Source organism: Lutjanus erythropterus, chromosome 3 (assembly GCF_056507025.1).
Source record: "Lutjanus erythropterus isolate fLutEry1 chromosome 3, fLutEry1.hap2, whole genome shotgun sequence".
NCBI classification, from domain to species: domain Eukaryota; kingdom Metazoa; phylum Chordata; class Actinopteri; order Lutjaniformes; family Lutjanidae; genus Lutjanus; species Lutjanus erythropterus.
This window is the reverse complement of record NC_139319.1, coordinates 42,576,497-42,599,554: the sequence shown is the minus strand read 5'-3', so window position 1 is coordinate 42,599,554 and position 23,058 is coordinate 42,576,497. Positions and strand designations below refer to the sequence as shown.

At 38.5% G+C, this 23,058-nt stretch overlaps 4 protein-coding genes and 1 pseudogene across 4 annotated transcripts; 4 read left to right on the top strand and 1 right to left on the bottom strand.

The window, feature by feature from the left end:
- The first annotated feature begins 1,929 nt into the window (after positions 1–1,929).
- Positions 1,930–3,198, top strand: LOC146330799 (GTPase IMAP family member 9-like; annotated as a pseudogene).
- An 11,780-nt stretch (positions 3,199–14,978) lies between these two features.
- On the bottom strand, positions 14,979–15,466 carry LOC146330798 (histone H3). The gene has a single exon (XM_084747291.1). It carries the CDS (start codon positions 15,434–15,436, stop codon positions 15,026–15,028), a length of 411 nt encoding a protein of 136 aa, XP_084603417.1. The 5' UTR covers positions 15,437–15,466; the 3' UTR covers positions 14,979–15,025.
- A 306-nt stretch (positions 15,467–15,772) lies between these two features.
- Positions 15,773–16,238, top strand: LOC146330797 (histone H2A-like). Its single transcript, XM_084747378.1, has one exon. The coding sequence runs from the start codon at positions 15,805–15,807 to the stop codon at positions 16,186–16,188; it is 384 nt and encodes a 127-aa protein (XP_084603504.1). The 5' UTR covers positions 15,773–15,804; the 3' UTR covers positions 16,189–16,238.
- Positions 16,239–19,170: 2,932 nt separating this feature from the next.
- Positions 19,171–19,636, top strand: LOC146330796 (histone H2B 3-like). Its single transcript, XM_084714310.1, has one exon. The coding sequence runs from the start codon at positions 19,212–19,214 to the stop codon at positions 19,578–19,580; it is 369 nt and encodes a 122-aa protein (XP_084570436.1). The 5' UTR covers positions 19,171–19,211; the 3' UTR covers positions 19,581–19,636.
- Positions 19,637–21,390: 1,754 nt separating this feature from the next.
- LOC146330795 (histone H4) lies at positions 21,391–21,805 on the top strand. The gene has a single exon (XM_084714303.1). The coding sequence runs from the start codon at positions 21,458–21,460 to the stop codon at positions 21,767–21,769; it is 312 nt and encodes a 103-aa protein (XP_084570429.1). The 5' UTR covers positions 21,391–21,457; the 3' UTR covers positions 21,770–21,805.
- The last annotated feature ends 1,253 nt before the right edge of the window (positions 21,806–23,058 follow it).

The window sequence follows — 23,058 nt, the reverse complement described above, 5'->3', positions numbered from 1 at the left end:
GTTCAGAATGTCGGCAGTGTGGAGCCGGTTCCGGTTCTGGAGGGCCTGTAACAGGCTAGACTGAGAGTGGAACATGCCTATTATAGGATGACAGACAATATGTTTGCTTTTTGTCAAACATGGACTGTTGGGAGGGTTCTGTGCTCTGTGGGGGAGGATGAGGAGTTGATTATGAATTTCTGATTGAAGATTTTTGTTTTTCTGGTTTAATGGTGGTTGTTATTGTTGTACATTAGGCATTGCATTGGTTCAATAAAGGGATTTTGAAAACCAAAAACCTCTCCTCTCCTCTCCTCTCCTCTCCTCTCCATTCCTCCTCTCCTCTCCTCTCCTCTCCTCTCCTCTCCATTCCTCCTCTCCTCTCCTCTCCTCTCCTCTCCTCTCCTCTCCTCTCTAAACAACAAATAGCAACAAGGGAAAAGTTAAAAATTTGACATAATTTTGACAAACATGAATTATTGATCACGACATGACTGTTGAAATTAAGAAAAACATTAGATATTTACCTTAATATGAGAGGGTTTAAACCTCATGGTGCCCTCCCACCTCCTTTCTCCTCCTCTTCTCTCCTCTCCATTCCTCCTCTCCTCCTCTCCTCTCCTCTCCTCTCCTCTCCTCTCCTCTCCTCCTCTCTAAACAACAAATGGCAACAAAGGAAAAGTTAAAAATTTCACATAATTTTGACAAACATGAATTATTGATCATGACATGACTGTTGAAATTAAGAAAAACATTAGGGGACTATTACACAAAGAAGCAAAATCTTTTTGGAGCTCAAACTCACAAAACTCTAAAATAAAAGTGCACATAGCAGTGATAAATGTCAGTAATGATGATAAATGTTCTTTTCCATATTCATGACAAAATGAAAAAACATAAATGTAAAAAAATGGTGAATAATAAAAGGAAACACTGAGTTGTTTCAGTGAGACATTTGTGTATCATGTTTGTGCAGTGGACTGCTGTGATTGGTAGAACTTGTGAGGAGCAATGATGATTGGTCAAAAGTTGCAGTTTTGGGAAAAAAAACTGCAAGATCCTGCAGAATTCACAGGGACTGGTTAAATTTGAGTGAACTGTTGTGATCAGAAGACACAACAGTTCAGGGAGAATGATTACTGACTGATTATTGATTTTATTTGAGGTCCATAGAAATTCTCTGAGAAAAACATCAGTGAGTTAAAGGAAATTTTACCAAAACTGACGGTGTTTGTATCTCATAGAAATGGACTTTTAATTTCTGATTTGATAAGATTATGATTAATAAGAGATCAGTTAGGACTTTTGCGTCCTTTGTGGACTACATTAAAATATATTAACAGTCTCAGCAAAAATGTGCATATGACATCTGTAAATACAGGAAAGCACTGAATAAGTTATATAAGAACATTAAAGTGCTTGAAAGATGTTGAGTTCCCTTAAAACTTCCAACCAACTGAATCTAAACCCAGACACATTTTAACACTGCTGTTCTGTGTTCATGTGATGGGGAGCAGTGGACAGTATAGGAGCTTAAAAGAACTGCTGGCATTTCTTGTAAATAAAGGAGGAGGGAGGGGTGGGGAGCTCAGTGCTGCTCTGTGCTGCAGTTTAGTGCTGCTGTTTCATGTCAGTGGTGAGGGAGGGGAGAGCAAGGTTTGAGATCTGCAGTTAACACAGGGAAATAAAACAAGAGCAGACACACAACTGAGACAATCAGGGGACAAACAGTTCATCATGTCAGGGACAGGACTCAGTTAAGGGTCACTAACCCTGAATCCATATTAGATCATGGAAATGTGAGGAATAGTTCACCCAGCAATGAAAACTCAGTCATTATCTACTCACACTCATGCTGATTGAAGGCTGGATTTAGTTTTTCGTCCACAAAACACTGCTGGAGTTTCACAGGAAATGTATTAAGGTGTGTCTTTCCTTCCTCTTCTCAGGAAGTAGCAGAACAAATAATGAGGAGCTGAGGATAGTGATGGTGGGGAAGACTGGAATTGGGAAGAGTGCCACTGGAAACACCATTCTGGGACGACAGTGCTTTGAATCAAAGTTCAGTGCCAAGTCTATGACTGTAGACTGTTCTGAGGGCAGAGGTACGGTGGATGGACAACAGGTTGCTGTTCGACACTCCAAGCCTGTTTGACACCAGGTTTGACATGGACCAAACCACCAAAGATATATGCCAGTGTATCTCTTTCGCTTCTCCTGGACCCCATGTATTCCTGGTGGTCATCAGGCTGGGCAGATACACAGAGGAAGAAAAGCAGACGGTGCAGAGGATTCAAGAAATCTTTGGCCAGGCAGCAGACAGATACAGCATGGTTCTCTTTACTGGTGGTGACCAACTTGAAGACATGACCATAGAAGAGTTCTTGGGTGGAAGCACAGACCTGCAGGAACTCGTTGCCAGGTGTAACGGCCAGTACCACGTCTTCAACAATAAGCTGACGGATCACACTCAGGTCAGTGTGCTGCTCCAGAAGATCAGAAATATAGTCCAGAAGAACGGAGGAAGCCACTACACCAACGAGATGTTCCAAGAGGCTGAGAGGGCGATCGAAGAGGAGAAACAACGCATCCTCAAAGAGAAAGAAGAAAAAATACGCAAAGAAAGAGAGGAGATAGAGAGAAAGATTCAGGAAAAATATGAAACAGAAATTAGGAGAGATTAAGAGAGAGAGAGAGAGAGAGAGAGAGAGAGAGAGAGAGAGAGAGAGGAAAGAAAGAGATGAGGAGAGGAAGAGGGAGAAGCAGGAGATGAATGAGGAGAGACAGAGGGAGAGACAGGAGAGAGAGGCAGAGAGACAGAGAGAAAGAGAGGAGAAAGAGAGGGAGATGACAAACATGATGAATAAACTGAAGGAAGATCATGACAGAGAACTGAATGATGAAAGAAGAAGGTTAGAGTCAAGGTTTGAAGATGAGTTTAATCAATTGTTTCCTCATGTAAAATCTGGTGAACTAGTAGTTGAGAGTGGCAGAAGATTAGTTGGAGTCAATCAGCTGGGAAAGACAACTGGGAGTTTGTTTAAATGAGTGGTTTTGAATTCAGGAAGTGTAACCACAGAGGAAACCTCCAGAATCTTCCACACAAGAACATATGAAATGTTTTTAAAAATTATATTTCATCCACTGAGCCTTTCAAAATTCATATTCAGGAATTTATAAACTGTAAGTCGACCCATGTGGTTTACATGTTATCATGTCCCTGTGGGCTAGAATATGTGGGACAGACCAAACGACCCCTGAAACAACGTATATCTGAGCACAAAACTGCAAACGGTACAGACAATATGGATTATTCAACTACAAAACATTATGTTGAAGCTAATCACGGTTCAGCCTCTTCATTGAAGTTCTGTGGGATTGAGAAAGTCACGATACCCACTGGAGGAGGAGATATTCTAAAGAAAGTGGCCCAAAGACAAATGTTCTGCATATACACACTCAACACTATGGCACCAAATTGACTTAATGATGATTTCAGTCTAAGATGTTTTTTGGGTTAGGATTTTGTTTTATTTATTTATTTATGTATTTATTTATTTATGTATTTATTTTCATTTCATTTTTCATTTATTTATTTTATTTTTTTGTAGTTATTTATTTATTCATTTATTTTTCACATGTAAGGTACATGAGGCATAGATAAAGAAAAGTGATTGGTTCTTAAATAATTGGGTCCCGCCCCCAGCTGTGTTCTTTCTCTGACCTTGTGTATATTATCAGATTGAACCTGCATAGTACTACAAACGCTCTGATGAAGGCTTTGTGCCGAAACACGTAAGCGTTTGTTTTTTGTGATGTGAGACAAATAAATAACTGAAATGTGAGTATTTTGTCCTCACAGACTTAAGATGTGCTCCCTTTTTGATTTTTTCACAGTATGTGCATGTTATAATTGTCAGTCCCAATAACAATACAACATATAATTTACATCCTAACTCAACAAAGATTTGAACATTTACATTAATATTTTTATGCACTATAACATAGTAGTAAGCTAGTATGAGGATTGTAACTACACCGGTCCAAGGAAAATAATGGCCACGCATCGTACAGATGTCTTTTTGAGTTTTATTCCATGTCTTTATCCTCCGCAGACACCGTGAAAACTAGAAAAATAAAATACATAAAAAAACAGCATTTGAAAAATAAATCTCTTATTATTTTAAAGTCTCTCAACAAATGTCCAGCATTTAGACAGGCTCAACAATAGACTTTCACATGAATATCTGATATAGACAGGTCCCGACACGTTAGCATAACAACAGAAAACATATTAAATTGTCCATTCAAGGTCACAAATGTTAGAAACAGATACAAACCAAATAAATGTAAAATAACAGTTACTGTGTGAACCTCTTGGATCATGTAGAATATTATGTTGAGGCCAAATGTACTTTCTTTTCAACCATGTTGGCGCTCCGCTCTGTAGGCAACACTTTACTGTTTTTACAGAGAAATTCTTTACAGTGTAATTTTACATCATTAGAACAAAGTTGTCTCAGTCCTCTGATGTCTTTTGTCTTTTGCTGAGAGGTGCTGCCACCTAGTGAGTTTAAAATGTGTCTACAACTGTTCATTTGATCCAAACCTGTTGTCATCATGACTGATGTTGATGATGTCACTGGAGAACAAATATGTTTGTGTATTAAACTGAATAAAGGTGTGATATTAAGACTAAACCTTTGTCAAAGGTGAAATTAATTTCATTCTCAGTGTACAGAGGAGGGAAAAGTGTTACTTCATTGTGCTTTTATAAACCAATTTCATCCTACAACACAGACTGATTGAAGCACTAAAGCCTTGTACTTGTTGTACTTATAAAGCCATGAAAGTCAGTCTACTGACTGCTTTGAATGATGTTTTTATATTGACTTTTTATTTGCTCCCAATTCAGTTTTATACTGCGCTCTGATGGACTGGTGTGTTATTCTAAATGTTCCCATATAAAAAAGAGAAAGCTGCACTCACATGTATATAATTCAATACATTTAATCATGTGTCTGCAGATCAGATGACAGACAGATGATGACTAAATGTATTAAATCATATATAACTCTCACACACCATAAGAAATAAGAATAGTCTATATCTAAGCAGAACATTCATTTAACTGAATACACAAATGTAATGATGGTCAGATGTACTCGTGCTCTACTGATGGAGCAGTGATATTATACAGCCCTGTGTCCAGCTGAAAACATCAGGCACCCTTATGAAAATACCACAATTCAAAATACCCGCTCTTAACTTACGCCTTGAACTGTTTTTAATGTGTGATCAATGTTTTGTGTGACAAATATTTTACTGTGTGTTTTCTTTGATCATTGTAATCTTTGTAAAGTGTCTTTGAGTATCCTGAAAAGAGCTGGATAGAAGAAACATATGATCCTTATTATCATTATTCACACAGTCTGCAGTTTTTTGTTTCTCTTTTGCTGACTGTCCTTCCTGCATGTGGCAGCTGCAGGAGAGTTTCCTTCAGTCTGGATTATGATGGATATGATCTCCTTCTTCTTTATTATTTGTCTAATACTATGGTTTGCTCTTCATTTGTAAAATATGCCTGTGTGCTGTCAGTAGTCTTGTTGATGCTGAGATCGGTGAGATGCTACAAATGCCACCCTGTTTATGTGAACATGTTTGTGTCTATATTGGGAAACCTTGGGGTGACTTACAGAGTTGATAACCAGCTTCATGTGACGGCTTCTCCTTGATGGTCTTTGTTAGATTTAGTCGAGTCAGATCACTCAAAGATACTCTGGGTATGTTGAACCTGCTTCATAGTACAGGCTGCTGCTCCATCACAGGATCAAGCTGTTGCACTTGAGGGGACTGAACTCTGAGCTGACAGGACACAACAAGCAAGACTGGAGCAGGATGAGGGGAGGTGGGCTGTGTATCATGATGCTTCAAACACAAACTCAGTCAAAGATGATGGACAATGTTCTCCACATGTGGAACTTCTTCTGTGAAGACGTCCACCATATTATCATCAACACCTTGAACTTTTTGCTGCTGTTAACATTCAACCTGATGCAAATTAACAAAATGCAATACAGAATTATTTCCTGGATGTTTAAGTGTAAAAGTTGCTTTATTTTATTTAGTTTTATATTTTATTTGGTTCCATTCTGAATTCAGTAGCATGAAGGAACTACAACTCCCATTTTGTTGTGTAAGCCTGTGTTGTATAATGATAAAAATGACCTTGATACCTTGATGTCAGCGCTGCTCAGCCACTTTTCAAACTCATTTCTCTCCTAAAATGTTTGGAAATGAATCTGAGCTCCATCAAAAGCCGTTTTCAAACAAATTCAAAGGTAAATCAGTGATTATTATTATTTTTTAAAAGATTCTGGACATTCAGACCTGCTGAATTTTAATTCAATATTGATCAAATCTTAACTTTAAATATAAGTGACACAAAAGTCTGTTTTAATGAAATGTACCAGGTGCTGTAAGAAACATTAGTATTTGATGCATTATTTCCTAAAAAGAACAGCTGTCTCTTGGGATGACTGTCATTTCCACCACACTGGGTAAAATGTGTAATCAGGGAGGTTTTTTTGGGGTTTGTGTACTTGGTGATCACAGCATCAGTCATTTGACAGGGGACACATGACCAGAGGACTGAATTAGCTCCATGGAGGGAACTGAAATCACAAAATATCAAGGTCATTTTTTTGTTTTGTTGTTGTTTATTTTGATTATATTTAAAGCTAAATCTAAAAAAAGACATTAGCATGCTAATATATCAGCAGATATTTGATATTTGATAAAATGTCATTTCCACAACAGTCATTTTCAACTCTCTGTTGATGGAAAAGAGATATTATGATGGAAATGACTGCCTGTGTTTTAAATGCTTATATAACTATATGTCCTGTCCTCTTCATACGTCTTGCATAAATGGACAGGCAGATAAACTCCATCCCTAATTACCACGCAGACAGCGATGTAACATGTTGACCGTCTTTAATGAGGAAACTGGCAGTAGAGTAACGCTGACAAAGAAAAGAGATACAGTTACAATGTGTCCAAATCCCTATTACAATATATATAAAGGAAGCATTAAGTGCATTAAACAATACAAATAATTTCCAACTATACCACAAGTTGGCCACAGGAAGCATAATGTTGCTAGCACAATATATCTTAAGCATATTTGGCTGTGGCTGACATGAATACACTATGCACATGTTTATCTCCATAAATCTATCAAACATCTCAAATATATAAAAATATACATAGAAATGAATAAAGAATGAAACCAAGGTCTATTTTTACATACCAACGATGCTTTCAAACGCCCGAACACCAGGATGATGTCCGACTAAACAAAAACGCAAGAGCTTTTCCCTGGATCTGACATGGAGAAATATCAGTCGCCTACTGATGATGTCATCACCAAGAGACACACACCATGTGATCTACATGACTGCTATAAAAGTGAACCAGCAGGGGGTGCTAAGTGACAACTAAACATACTGATTAATAAAATAACACGGGTAAAGCAGAACACTATAACTTATATAACTAAAAATATTCTATGTTCAACCAGCACTTGTTTTGTAAAAGAGGAGTGATCTGTTTAAATGTTTCATATACTTTAGTTTAACATTGTGTTTTAAAAATCAAATTTGATTTAATTTATTTATTTTATCTTCTGTTTTAACTAACTTTGATTTAAAACTTGAGGACAGAAGTTTTTGTTTGTTTCATTTAAACTTAAAAATGTATATTTTGTCAAAATTATTTTCTGTTTGATTTCATTTTGAAGTTCTCACAGATCATAAATGTTTGTTTACAGATGTTTCAAGCTAAACATGACGAACTGTCTTTTGTAGTTTCTTTCTACCAACAGAAAATATTTAAAAATCTGAAAATAATTTCCTTTTATACGTTTGCTCACATCTGTCCGTTGCATTTCATTAGATACATTGAAAACACAAAGTATGTCTATAATTTTCTGGAAAAAAAAAAAAAAAAAAAAAAAAAAAAAAAAAAAACGTTTTTGTGGTGTGATGATTTCTTCTGAATGTTTCCAGAAAATGGTAAAAAACAAAACAAAACAAAACAAAACAAAAAAGATACAATATTTAATATTTTCAGCACAACTACTATTAGGAAGTGTTTCTATACATGATGGAGAAATAAAACATATAAACACATTTCTCTAAATAATATCTTAGATTTTCTAAAACTTTTCAGTGCAAAACTGACCATAACTGAAGAATAACCCTTTAACTGTTTGTCCTCAAAAATCACCTGCAGAAAATGTTAATCCTCAATAGTGAAAAATTGGATTTGTTAAAATGCCATGATTCCTGATGAAGACAGTTTTACATTTTGACACACCAAATGATATCATTTACTTACATTTAAGAAGCACATGTCCAAACACATTAAAAATTGAGTGATATAAATAGTTCTTTTCACCATATACATTATATATATATATATATATATATATATATATATATGTATATCTTAGGGGTGGGACTCGATAAAAAAATTAATAGAATTAATTAGAGGCTTTATGATAATTAATCTCAATTAATCGTACTTTAATGGCATAACAAGAAACAACAATTTTCAACTTAAATGGATTTTGCTATATGATTAAACACATGCATACATTTAAACAACAAAATATTGTTTATGTTGCATTCACAGAACTTTATTTAAACTCAGAAGCGTTTTTGCCCGTCTGATTATGTTTACTTGCTCTGATTTGGTTGATTAAGTTCTCTTTCCTTGCTTTTTGTGCTTCTGCACGGTTAAGCAGGCTACGTGTTTTATTTATTTTCTCTGTCTTTATAATCGCGAGTCTGCGCGGGGTCTTTTGTTTTGAAAATCAACCGGATTCTCCCCTGTTTTCCGTGCCTGACTTCCTACCCGTTCGACCTGCTGTGTGTCAAATGACGCGCCATCCGTCAAAAATAGACTTGCTGTGTATTCTTCTCCGTGGAGCGGAGCGCTGAGCCGCTTCTGGGACGCTGCTGAGACGCGCCGCAGCGCTTCTGGTATAAATTACAGCATTGACTAGAATGGCAGCGTATCAGTCCGAGTGCCGCGACGCAGCCGTGCCTGGTGTGAATTAGGTGTCAGTGTGATTGGTGGAACAGGAACTCCTGACAAACTTTCTGTGTTGTCTGGAGTGCAAACTGCGATTTTTTGAAGCGTTTTTTTTCTTTTTCTGTAATTAATTAATCGTGTCTGATGTCACGTCACTGACGTCACGTCACTGATGTGTATATATATACATCAGTATATATATAATACAATACATATATATATATATATATATATATATATATAAATACATCAGTGACGTGCGGTCGGGGAGGCAGAGACTCACCTGACATCATGGAAAGAAAAAAAACAAATAATGATAAAATAAAATAAATGTTGATATTTGCCCACTGATCTGTACTATAAAGTTATACAATTCCAACAATTTTGATTATTTTTTCGTTCAAAATCGCTGAATTTTCGCATTCCGTTCAAATACAGGGAAGAGTCGCACGGTGCGGCACCAGCGAGCTGAGCCTCACCTTGGATTGCGCAATCCCTCACAAACTGTGCTGGCATACCATGCGATTAGAGCGTGTTGCTGTCTCTCTGTATAAAATGTTTTCAACACTTTTATCATACGCCCTGACTTTCCATAGTCTAGCTGATGTATATATAATGTATGTGTGTAACGTGTTTAGTCTCGCTGATCGATCATAAACTGCAGTAAAAGGGCACGAGGTGAGGCAGGCAATACTCTTGCCGCATGGAAGGGGACGCTCGTGAGCTTAGAGAGTCTTCTGTGCAGCCGAAGAGTAAGTGACAGCAAGCTAAAATCTTACCGCTTATTGTTTTGGATAAACTATAATTCCAGTGTTCTTGAAGCTTTGGGCTTTAACCCGGAATTTTGTCTATATTTCAAATGTCGCAGCAAATCTCAGTCCAGCGGATTTCATCCCTCCAGCGCAGCGCATAATTGTTGAGTTGGTGCCATCGTGTTGTGTGTCTCATTCAGATGGTAGAGCAAAAGTTAAGTGCATGAATAATAGGAGGTGCTTGAATTCATGGTTCTTTGTGCTCGCTAACTAATTAATTAAAGCGCTCGTTTTGCTCAGTCAGTAACACATAAGATCATCAAAACACACTCCAGTACACATGGAAATCAAATACTAAGAATAATATAGCAGCATTCTATGACTTTATTTTCCTTTAATGTCAAATGCCAATTAAATATATTAGACTATTGCTGTTTGACAACTGTATTTTTCCTGCTTCTTCTCAACGTTGGGGGGTTGACCTTAAATTAAACATGCGTCACGTAATGCTGATATGAGATATAAAGCATAACCTGTTAACTGCTGCCAATCAAATGGTGAATACGCTACTCTGTTGGGTTCTATTTAATGTGCAAGTGGTTAAGTTCACCTTTTAGAAGACAGTGACTATATGTTGCTGGAAACTTTTTTTTCACGTACTTTGTCTTTTTTGGTTCTGGACTTCAATTTTAACATCTCCGCTGCGGTGCTCAAAGCACCCCAAAAAAAAAAAAAAAAGAAAAGAAACCGGCAATACTTTTGTACAGAAATTGACCCGACTACCCATGACCTTCTGAAATGTACTTGAGGCACTGTTAAAAAAAATAAATAGGATTTCAGATAACATTCAGTTGTGCTTTGTTTTATTCAATATCTATTTATTGAGCATTTTTCAATAATAATTACAGCAACATACATTTTCCTTTATTTATATAGGTAAGTTTTCAATTCACTGGAGTAAGAATTGTATGATTATTCAACAAGAATATCTGTGTTTGGTGAATTTAGGAATACATGGCATTGAAGGAATAATTGTATGTTTATTCAACAAGAATATCTGCATTTGGTGAAGGCAGAAATACATGGTATTAAAACCAGAATTTCTTCATTAGCCTTCCAGGATTGTCCTAAGTAGGTGAACAAGAAGATCCAAGTTGGCAGAACTCTTGTCAGAACTTGTAAACCTTAGTTAAGTCAACAACAGTAGACAAAAGTTGAGAAAACTCAGAAATCTCTTGCATCACGTTGCCGCGAGCGTCAGACGTCTTTACTGCGTTTTGGCTTCAATATTAACATCATGGTCTGATCTTTGTGAATGTAAACTAATGTGGAGAGTTCTTCAATCAAAATGAACTCACATTTGTTTTTACATGGTAGGACTTCATAAAGTATCACAGCTGTTCTGCTGTGTACATCTAGTAGTACGTCATATGGTGCCTGACGATGCTGAACTTTTTTGTAATAAACTTTTTATTATATAATCAAGTCGGTGTCGTTTTTTAATCATCCACACATCAGCAATGTTGAGAAACAACTCTCTCTCTCTCTCTCTCTCTCTCCCTCTCTCTCTCTCTCTCTCTGCAGGCGGTCATGGTGGATTTCTTTTGGGACCGTCTGCACTGGGTCCCACAGAGCGTCCTCTTCCTGCCCAAGGAGGAAGGACGACATGGGCTTGTCCACTTGGCGAGCAGAGGAGCTGCTTTCAGGCTCCAGTTCATCCAGAGACTCCTGACTGGACCTGTCGACCTGGTCTGGAGACCTGTAGCTCGTGCCATACTGGAGAGGTGTGGTGGGCTGGGTCTGGCTGAGTCTCTGTTTTTAATGGATTTAAATGGATGTAAGTTGGACGACCTTCCCTGTTTTTATCAAGGACTGTTTAAAGTATGGGGAATGTTCCGTAAGGACAGACTGAACACATGTGATTCGGTGTTCTGGCTTCTTAGGGAGCCGGTGGTTCACGGGATTCGGCTCCGGTGTGAAGCAGAACCAACCGTGCTCCAGAAACTGTGTGAGGCCAGAATCCTGACACTGGGCCGTGTGGTGGAGGTGTGTGGCCCTCACCTGGACGAAGCCACAGGTCTGGCCTCACGCCTGGGGATCAGGTCGGTCAGGGTGGTCAGCCTCCTGCTGAGAGGCTGGAAACAGCAGCTAACTGACTCTGAAATGTTACTGATTGCTGCTTATTGTGACGGTGTGATTCAGCCTGATGTTAGTGATCCTGTTCCTGATGTGAAAATTGTTCCTGTTTTTAAATGTGGTGGTTTTCTGTTAAAACTGAATAATGTTGCTGATTACAAACTGAGCACCATGACAGGTAAGACAATGTATTATCTGTTAGTGAAATGTTTGAACCAGAACAAACTGAAAGAGAGAGTTGACAGTCCATGGAGAGCTCATCTGGCCCTGACGGAGGCTCAGAGGCCTGAGTGGAGAACACTTTATAAACCACCGATAACAAAGAGGGTTGGTGATTTACAGTGGAGGGTTCTACACGGTGCTGTTGCTGTCAATGCATTTGTTTCTGTCATCAATCCAAATGTTGTTGATAGCTGTCCTTTCTGTCCACAGAGAGAGACAGTTTTCCATTGTTTCTTAGAGTGTGGTCGTCTCTTCTCTCTACTTCAGTGTTTGACTCATATGTTTTCTTTGTTCGATGAGGTTTTCTCACATCACATGTTCATACTGGGTTACAGGTACAACAGGAAAAAGAAAATGAAGTGTCACCTTTTACATTTTGTGTTGGGTCAAGCCAAAATGGCAATTTATCTCAGCCGGAAAAACAAGCTTGAAAATTCATTTGATGTTGACGCAACGATTATTTTTAAACGTATGTTGAAGGTGCGTCTGAAAACTGATGTCAGTTTCTATTTTTTGACAAACAATGTGGATGAGTTTGAAAAGATCTGGTGCTTTAAAGAAGTGTTGTGTTCTGTGAAGGACGATGAGCTGGTTTTTGGTCTTTTTTTGAATTGAGGATGTTTCATTTATTTCATGTTTTTTTGTTCAGTTCATTGTTGAGTTTTGTTTGTTTTGTACTTTTGATTTCGTAACAGTCATGAGCAAATAAAAGTGGTTTGAAAAATCAAAATCTCTCTGTCTCTCTGTCTCTCTCTCTCTCTCTCTCTCTCTCTCTCTCTCTCTCTCTCTCTCTCGTTTCCTTTCTGTCTGTTGGTTGTTAGAATCAGGACAAAGTGGAATTAGAGCCCAAAGTTCAGTTTGCAACAACGAAAATCAAAGAGGAACCGAAGTAAGTAACATGTTGTGTCTGTGTGTCAGTCACCTCTGCTCCGTGTCAGGACCATGGACAGCACAGCTGTCAGGCTGCTACACACAACAGCTCACAGAGCATAGTGTTAATTAATGTTCACAAATTATAATGTAATGTGTGAATAAACTCACAACATTGGAATATTTTCACTATTATTATTATTTGAGGAGCATCATGTTTTAGAGCTGCCCTCAAATGTTCCAGATTAGACTTTCAGGGGAGTTGATGATCTTTTCAGGTGAGCCGAGCTCCTCTTAGCTTCCCCGTAATTAGAAGCATGTTCTTACCTTACCTCTTAATGAAAACCAAGTCCTGTCCAGTCCAACTGCATCTTTTGACCCTCTGAAGCTGTGTGTGTCCTGAGTGTTCTAAAGGCTCCCTGTTATATATGGTTCTAACCAGGTTCTAGAATGTTGACGCGTCATCAGAGGAACATCATCAGAGGAAGTCTGTGACGTCACAGAGGCTGACACACACACACACACACACACACACACTTGAGTACAATCAAAAACAAAAAGGGGCAGATATACATTTATTATGTGGTACTTTTCACCTGGATAAAAACAATCCAACATTAAAAGCCTCCCTGGAATTATTTCTCTCTTTCTAATTATAATCTCCTGCCGTCAACATTACTGACTTTTGTTTGAATGAAAGAGGGGAACTTGCTTGTTCTTGTTACAAAGCGCGTCTAGATGACGTATTTCCAGGATTTGCAGGATCTGAAACGTGATGCATCTTTAATTAGACGTTATAGAAAACAGCACAAAACACTTTTCCTCATCAGATGTTTGTTGTAGGTTTATATATTCTTGTTGATATGGTTCATATGTCAGATTCAGGTTTAACTATGTGACGTTATTCTTTTGGTTGTTTATTCTAATATAAACAGGCGCGCGCTGATCTTTATCTTTACACGCGTCTCGTGTATCCAGAGAAGCAGCCCGATGAAAATTTGATCCCGCGTGTAAGACCGGAAGTGAAACAAGAAAGTGAATTTAAAATGACTGAAATTTGTATCGTGACAAAATGTTGTCGATTTTAACTCACTTTCTTCCATGTGACAATCAGCCTGTTATTTGCAAAGAATAAACCTGCTTCTAGTTTCCGATGACAAGCTGCACATCAACATCCACTGCTAATGAAATGTACTAAATAAATGAAGACAAACAGCAGAGGAAGAGTGTCTTCAGAGAGACAGAGTGAGGACATGTGACAGCAAACCTCAGTCCAGAGGATTTTGTCCCTCCAGCGCACAATTTGCATCTTCCTTGTTAAATAATGTGAAGTATTTCTACACGCAGGTGTCAGACGTGGTGTTGTGTGTCTCATTCAGATGGTAGATCCACAAGTTAGTGTCTTAATGATGAGAGATGTTTGAATTGATGACACTCTGTGATTGTTAAGTGATGAATTAAAGCGCTCCGTGTCCTCGACCCGTAAGAGCAACACAACAAAACATATACACGTGTCTAACATTAAATCTGAAAAATAATATTACACATGCCATTACTATTTTATTTTGCTGTCAAATACTTTCATTAGTGTATGGCTATATTACAAGGACATTTTTCCTGTTGCTGCAATGATGTTTTATTTTCTAAATTTGTAGGTAGGGAAACCTACTGTGTTAATTAGAATGTTTCACAAATAGTTAAAACACCACTTAGTAATTTCTGTGAATATGTAATAATATGATATAACCAACAAATGAAATATTTCACTGCGGGGACTAAACACATTTGTCGGAAAAACATTTTCAGATAATTATTATTGTTATAATAGTGATATTTTATTTTTGGGGGAGTTATAATTGAAGTAATTGAAGGTGTTAAAGCTCGGAGCAGCAGAGGGAGAGTGTCTTCAGAGAGAGTGAGGTGGCTCTTAAAAGAGCCGTTGTGTTTGTGGAGCAGCAGCAGATAGTTTAAGCTCTCTCTCCGCGGATGCGACGGGCCAGCTGGATGTCTTTGGGCATGATGGTGACTCTCTTGGCGTGGATGGCGCACAGGTTGGTGTCCTCAAAGAGTCCGACCAGGTAAGCCTCGCTGGCCTCCTGCAGAGCCATGACAGCGGAGCTCTGGAAGCGCAGGTCGGTCTTGAAATCCTGAGCGATCTCTCTGACCAGGCGCTGGAAGGGCAGCTTGCGGATGAGCAGCTCGGTGGATTTCTGGTAGCGACGGATCTCTCTCAGAGCCACGGTACCGGGCCTGTAACGATGAGGCTTCTTGACGCCGCCGGTGGCCGGGGCGCTCTTACGGGCAGCCTTGGTGGCCAGCTGCTTCCTGGGAGCTTTGCCTCCGGTGGATTTACGAGCGGTCTGCTTGGTTCTTGCCATCGTTCCTTCTTTCTCTCAACAGAAGTATGAAAAGTAGAGACACGAGACACGCTGCTCTTAAACTGTGGGACCGGCTGGGATCATGACGCTGCTTCAGACCTCCGCCTCCTGATTGGTGAGAGGCTCCTCTTGGAGCTCAGCACCGACAGGAGGGGCGACCCACCGCCCGAATCTCCGCTGCTGATTGGAGACAAATGTGTTCAAAAAGTCCGCCACAATCCAGAGCGGTCGACCTCTGCTGGAGGCTCTGCTGTGGTTGGTCTGACGGACCCCAGACCCCGTCCGCGCGCGCTCCCTGAGCATATAATTGGGGTTTGACTGTCTGGTCTTCAGTTTCTGTTAGTCTCGACTTCGGAAAGTATCCAACAATGAGCGGACGAGGAAAGACCGGTGGTAAAGCCAGAGCTAAGGCAAAGACCCGCTCCTCTCGTGCTGGGCTCCAGTTCCCAGTCGGCCGTGTTCACAGGCTGCTGAGGAAGGGCAACTATGCGGAGCGTGTGGGTGCCGGCGCCCCCGTCTACCTGGCGGCCGTGCTGGAGTACCTGACCGCTGAGATCCTGGAGTTGGCTGGAAACGCTGCCCGCGACAACAAGAAGACCCGTATCATCCCCCGTCACCTGCAGCTGGCTGTCCGCAACGACGAGGAGCTCAACAAACTCCTGGGTGGAGTCACCATCGCTCAGGGCGGCGTGCTGCCCAACATCCAGGCTGTTCTGCTGCCCAAGAAGACCGAGAAGCCCGCCAAGAAGTAAAGCTGCTGGATCCTCAACCAGACCCCAAAACGGCTCTTTTCAGAGCCACACACTCTCCTCATAAAGAGCTCTGTCTTATGTCTCATGCACACAAACACACTGGAACTCTCACCATGTCTTACTAATGTTGTGGAACTCTGAAAATCATTTACAACCACAGTGGCTTTTCACCACACATCATCTTCATTAAGCTGCAGGAGTTTACAACAACTTTCTTTTCATTTCCTCTCGCAGTAGCGGCTGTTCTCTCCGCCATCGATCAAGTAACGCCAACTATCCGTCATTTAACAGTCCAGTCAGTGAAAACACCAACTGTTACAATTATTACTAAAATGACAAATCAAACACAACAGACAACATGTTTTCTCTGAGGGAAACTACATTACAGTCCACAACTGTCAGTGCGTCATGACGCGGAGTCAAAGTACAGTAGATAATACAGTCATCACTCACAACATGTTGAACAACACAACAAGAAGAAATTCAACATTTCAAATGTTTCACTCTCTGCTCTGTAAATCACTTTGTAACTTTCTTGTGACAAGCGCTTCTTCAACTTTTGCAATATATTAAAAAAACAAACATTTAGCATTTTTTCTTTTTGTCACACTTACTTGACACTAAAACAAACCTACAAAAAAATAATGGTAAATCAGTCATTATTTTTATGATATAAAAAGTGGCCTTTAACGTGTGATTTTTTTTGTCTCAAAGACATCCAACTCTGCATTATTTTAAAATTGAATATTGATCTAATAAAACCGCCCATTTTAGTGAAATGTATCATGTGTTGTAAGAACTATTAGTATTTTATGTCTTTTTTCATAAAAAGAACAGCTGTCCCTTTGGGTCACCCTCATTTCCACCACACTGGATAAAATGCAGATTCAGGGAGGAAAAGACATACTGTGATGGAAATGATGATGTCAGTGTTATAAATGTGTTTTATTTGGGTTCTACAACTACAAATATTTCATGTTCAGTTAAAATGTTCAAACACTTAATTACACTTAAATCGGTCTAACATATATGAGCTCATTACAATTGTGGTCTTTAATTCAACATCTTCTCACTCGTGACTGGATTATCTACTCTACTTTGATCCCACGGAAGTTTCTCCGTCATGACGCACTCAAAGTTCACCAGAGAAAACGTCCTGCTGTCTCTTCCCCGCACTTTCTAATATGAATACACTCGCTGAAATATTATTCCAGAAACAGATGATTAGTTTGCTTTAATGACTTTTCTGGATGTTTTCAACATCCAATAGTCACCGTGTTTTCCCTCTGTCATTTTGTCCATAATGAATTACCGTCTGCAGTCAAGTCACTGCAGCGCTTTAAATAAAATAAAAATAAAGATTTAAATGTGCCTGTTTATTTCAGAAATGAAGTTCAGGTCAGCAAAATAACGAACAAGCGCAGGAGAGGAAATGAAGTCAGTGCACCTTAACAGACACCAGAGTGGAACCCTGAGATTCTCTCAACAAATTAACAACATTTTGAATTTACAGAAGAAAATCAACAATGAGTCAAATTCACTATAAATCTTCCTGGAGAAATACAGAGGAAGAATAAACAACATGTAGACCTTCAGACAAACAGCTGTCGACTCTTTCAAAAACACTTCTACAACTACACAAAAAATAACTAACAAGGAAAAGAACTCGGTGCATTTTAGCAGCAACCAGAATAGACACCCGAATTTCCTTTCAACAAATTAAGAAAACGTTACAGGATAAAATCCGTCAGGAGTCAAATTCGTTTTCATGACGTTTTTTTCAAGTAGGGGAGAGTTGGGCATCTTGTCACATGGCTACGTTGACAAAAGTTATATCTTGACGTGCAATAAATGTGATCTGAGGTGAGAACAATTTTCAGAATGTTCAATGTTTATGTAATAAACCTTTAATAAATCAGTACGTCAATGATATTGTTTTTATACAGTATAGTGCAGAGTAAGTGTGTATTTTGATACCTAAATTCAAGTCATATATTAAAATTACTTTGTGATATAGCGAACAACGACACATGTAACTCTGAGGCAAGTTGTCTCAGTGACTTTGCTGCAAATGGTTACATGTCACAATTTTCCCCAGTGTGCAGATCTGACCACAGCCCTGAAGAAACTGACTCTGTTAGCTGCTACAGTTGATATACTGCTTCACACAGTATTAGAAGGAGGAATTATTCTGGATTAGTTGTAAGTGAAATAACTGAAGGATTCATGAGCAGAATGGTTTAAATTCACAGGAGGATGCATAATAAGCCTTCAATTACTGAAATGATTTTAATGATAAAATATGTTTGTAGGGATGTTCAAACAGGATCAGGAAATGAAGGAAGGAGACAGCGTTAAGTTTGTCAATAGTTTTTCATTTAGTTTTAATCATATTCACTTGTGGAAAATATTTGTGAGTTTAAGTTGCATTTTAATCTCTTGTTTTTGATGCTTTAGTTGTTTTTTGTGCTTTTTGTTCAAAACTGTTTATTCTTCATCCTTAAAACTAAAGTTCTTTCATACATGTGGATCTTAAATCAGCAAACTTCCTCTCATTGTTACATCTATCACCAGCTCATGTTTCAACCCACCCCAGCGGTGGGGCAGGTTGGAAGAATGGACCTGCTCATATGTCACATTAACACACATAATCTGTGATTGTGTAGGAGACGTCCAATAGAGTTTTATATGTAGTAGACACATCTGAGCGCTGTGCATCAAAGCTTGAGAGATCAAGCAACAACAACCACTGACTGACTGATGGTCAAACAAAAAGTGTCACTAACAACCCCGGTCTCCCCTATTACATACAAATACATGCATCGGTGATGACAGGATGCTTCATTACTTCTGGGGGGCTTTAGAGGGTCTCTCTATTCCTGCACATGCGCAGTCTCGAGCACAAGTCAGCCAATCCTGTGTGAGTAACAGCCCACTACTCTTCACCTCATGCACATACATATAGAGCCTCTTGATCGCTCTCAAGTCACTCGTTTGACCAGTCAGTTTGGTTGGAAGCGAAAATGCCTGAACCAGCGAAAGCACCGAAGAAGGGCTCAAAGAAAGCCGTCTCTAAAGCCACCAAGAGCGGCAAGAAGAGGAAGAGGACCAGGAAGGAGAGCTACGCCATCTACGTGTACAAGGTTCTGAAGCAGGTCCACCCCGACACCGGCATCTCCTCCAAGGCCATGGGCATCATGAACTCGTTTGTGAGCGACATCTTTGAGCGCATCGCCGGTGAGGCCTCCCGTCTGGCTCACTACAACAAGCGCTCCACCATCACCTCCAGGGAGATCCAGACCGCCGTCCGCCTGCTGCTGCCCGGTGAGCTGGCCAAGCACGCCGTGTCTGAGGGAACAAAGGCTGTGACCAAGTACACCAGCTCCAAGTAAACCCGCTACACTCACTCACTCACTCCAACAACACAAAGGTCCTTTTCAGGACCACACAACACTTCAACTGAGAGCGGAGCTCCTGATTCTTTCGTGTCTTCATCACGTGTTGCTCTTCACTAAATCCTATTACCAATCCATTTGTCTTGTCTTGTTTTTTGTTTTTTTTAAATGATGAAATGAAGAGAGTATATGATAACGTTATTGCAATGAAATACAACGAAATTAAGTTCAAATTAACTGATATCTAGTCTATATGAACACAGAATAAATAGTCAGATTCTGTGATAGTACTTGAGGCTGAGGAGAATAAAAGAAACTTCATGCCTCACCCCAGATTTACTCAATATTGAATTAGATAGAAAACAAATAAGAACAGCAACAATAATGAAGTAATAATATATCATAATTTATTGAAAGTGTTTTCAGCTGACTTGATCAATTCAGTGTATAACAGTGTAATAACCATTTCATGTGATATCTGTATCTGTAATCATGTATTTAATTGTAAACAGAATTTATGATAGTCTGTGATTATTACAGTTTGATTGTGTTTTTACTAATTCTATTTCAAGAAATTAACCCCATCTTCCTCACAATGTCACACAAACATTTATTTTGAAATAATGTCAGTGATATTCCTGATATCTCCTCACTTTATCACAACTGTCTGTATATGTTTTTTTTTTTCAATGAATTTACCCACCATGCATCATATCTATCATTATCAATAAAGTTGTGAATGTGAATATGATGTAAAAAATAATCTGACTGGAAACTTGTTCAGATATGGTCAAACTTTGAAGAAGTTGCTCACAAATAAACTCATAAAATATTAAGTGTGACCATGTTTGATTTTACAAAGTAAACAACTTTTAGATGGTCACATGAAGCACAGGTACAACCACTTGTATATTTTTCTGTGCAAGAAATGTCCAGAAGAACAAATGTAATGCAGGTACAGATCAGGATTTCAAAGTAAAAAGATTCATAAATGCAGGCTGTTGATAGGTGGCTGTTTCTTTGTCTTTAAACCCTCTCACTTCTTAATAATTTAATCATCCTAAACAGTGTTTTGAATATGTGAAAACTTTGTTTTGGAGCCATGAAATAGAAGAAAGATAATGAGCTCTTTAAAACCTTCTCTTCTTTCTTTCTCTTCTTTTTTATTCTTTCTTTTTTAATCTCCTGTCTTGATTTTTTCAGTGGACTTTAATCTAAATGTAATGATCATATTCATTTATCACATCTTTTTAAAAATAATAATGATTAATACTTCAGATGGGATATTTACATTTTGTTCAGGAGCTGTGATGGCTTTTTATAAACTTGAATTTTGGCTTGATGTATTTTCTTGCTGTTTTCCTTTTCTTTGTTGTTTGTTTTTCGTCTTTTTTGAATGAAGAAGGTTTTACTTCTAAATGTTTATTAATGTCAGTATATCACCACCTGTGTGGATCATTTATAACTGCTGTGTGTGGAATTAAATGTTAAATCATGAAACACTGAATGATGATTGTAGTATTTTAAAGAACATCACTAAGTCTGATTTTACTATGAATAATATTTAAGCTGCTTATTGTAGGTAACTGTAGATTATCAGTAAAAATGAAGTAAAACCACAGTCAGTATCAGTGTCACTGTCACTTCATCTGGACAATATTCTCTTTTAAAATGTAACAATTTTCTAATCAAGAAAATCAAAAGGAACAATTTTCACTTTCAGCTGTTAAAAATGTAGGAATGACCACTGAGTGACCTCCCAGTGAAACTCCCTCCATCTGCTCTCTATCAGGTCCTCAGAAAGTCTAGAAATACAGACTGTCTGTCCTCAAGCAGCAGACTCGATTCAGTCTGTGAAAGAAAAAGCGAACGAAATGTCTGGCAGAGGAAAGGGAGGAAAAGGACTGGGTAAAGGAGGCGCTAAGCGTCACCGTAAAGTTCTCCGTGATAACATCCAGGGAATCACCAAGCCCGCTATCCGCCGTCTGGCTCGCCGTGGTGGAGTGAAGCGCATCTCCGGTCTGATCTACGAGGAGACCCGCGGTGTGTTGAAGGTCTTCCTGGAGAACGTCATCCGTGATGCCGTCACCTACACCGAGCACGCCAAGAGAAAGACGGTGACCGCCATGGATGTGGTGTATGCTCTGAAGAGACAGGGACGCACTCTGTACGGCTTCGGAGGTTAAAGCGCTCATTCTGTGTCTTTAGAGAAAAAAAACAAAGGTCCTTTTAAGGACCACACACTCACTCTGTCAAGAGCTCAAGTCCTTCAATATTAACATGAGTACTCCTATATTGATTATTGCAATATACAATTTACCTAAAGTTAAATCCAACATTGATGAAGGAATGAAAGTAGTTCTTACAGTTATACACTGCATGAATAACACACAAAACGTCAAAATTTAATGTTTAGTGGTAAAGTAAATCTGGGGAGTAAACTCTTCTTTCACTCTCTTTTGTCCTAAATACCACCCCGACATCTGAATTTATTTATTTATAGTGTTGATGTAGATTTTCTGTAATCAAAGTAATACTCATTTTTAAAAAGGTATTATTTTAATTATGTATTCCTTTAATAATTATTAGTTAAACATTGCAAATGATACTGACATACATATAACTATGATAGATGAATTGAAATTAATGAAATATGATTACAGTTCATTGATTTTTTTTAATTTCTAGTCAGATTATTTTTAATATTGTATATATTTACATTAAACAACAAACAAACAATATGGGGTTATAAAGGTTTTAAATGTATTTACAATATTGCAACACAACCAATTAATTATTGTCATGGTGTGAAGTAGTGATTATGGTGTAGAAAATTAATGGTGGGTTAAAAATTATGTTTTGTTAAAGTGAAGAGATATTGGTTTATTGGTTTTATTTGTTCAATAAATGTTACAATGTTTGGAAAATAATCTTCCAAAACTCTAAAAAGAACTCTTTTTTTTTTTTTTTTTTTAAAGAAAGAAAAAAAAAATCACTAAAACCGACAAACTTTTTTAAATTTTTTTTTAAAATCTAATGTGATGAAGACACAACAGTAGTAAGACTGCAGCTCTCAGTTGAAGTGTTGTGTGGTCTTGAAAAGGACCTTTGTGTTGCTGGATTGACTGTAGCAGCTTTATTTGAAGCTGGTGTACTTGGTCACTGCCTTTGTTCCCTCAGACTTGAGGTCTGGAACTGGCTTGGACCTGTTCATGTGTCACATTAACACACATAATCTGTGATTGTGTAGGAGACGTCCAATAGAGTTTTATATGTAGTAGACACATCTGAGCGCTGTGCATCAAAGCTTGAGAGATCGAGCACCAACAACCACTGACTTACTGACGCTCAAACAGAAAGTGTCACCAACAACCCCGGTCTCCCCTATTATATATGAATGGTGCAAGAATACAGACTCAACACGTGTGAGCTCATTAATAATAATCACAATAATAAACTTTATTTACACAGCGCT

Excerpts from the sequence above, each read along its gene's own strand:
- LOC146330798 (XM_084747291.1), bottom strand. The coding sequence starts at position 15,436 with ATGGCAAGAACCAAGCAGACCGCTCGTAAATCCACCGGAGGCAAAGCT.
- LOC146330797 (XM_084747378.1), top strand. The coding sequence starts at position 15,805 with ATGAGCGGACGAGGAAAGACCGGTGGTAAAGCCAGAGCTAAGGCAAAG.
- LOC146330796 (XM_084714310.1), top strand. The coding sequence starts at position 19,212 with ATGCCTGAACCAGCGAAAGCACCGAAGAAGGGCTCAAAGAAAGCCGTC.
- LOC146330795 (XM_084714303.1), top strand. The coding sequence starts at position 21,458 with ATGTCTGGCAGAGGAAAGGGAGGAAAAGGACTGGGTAAAGGAGGCGCT.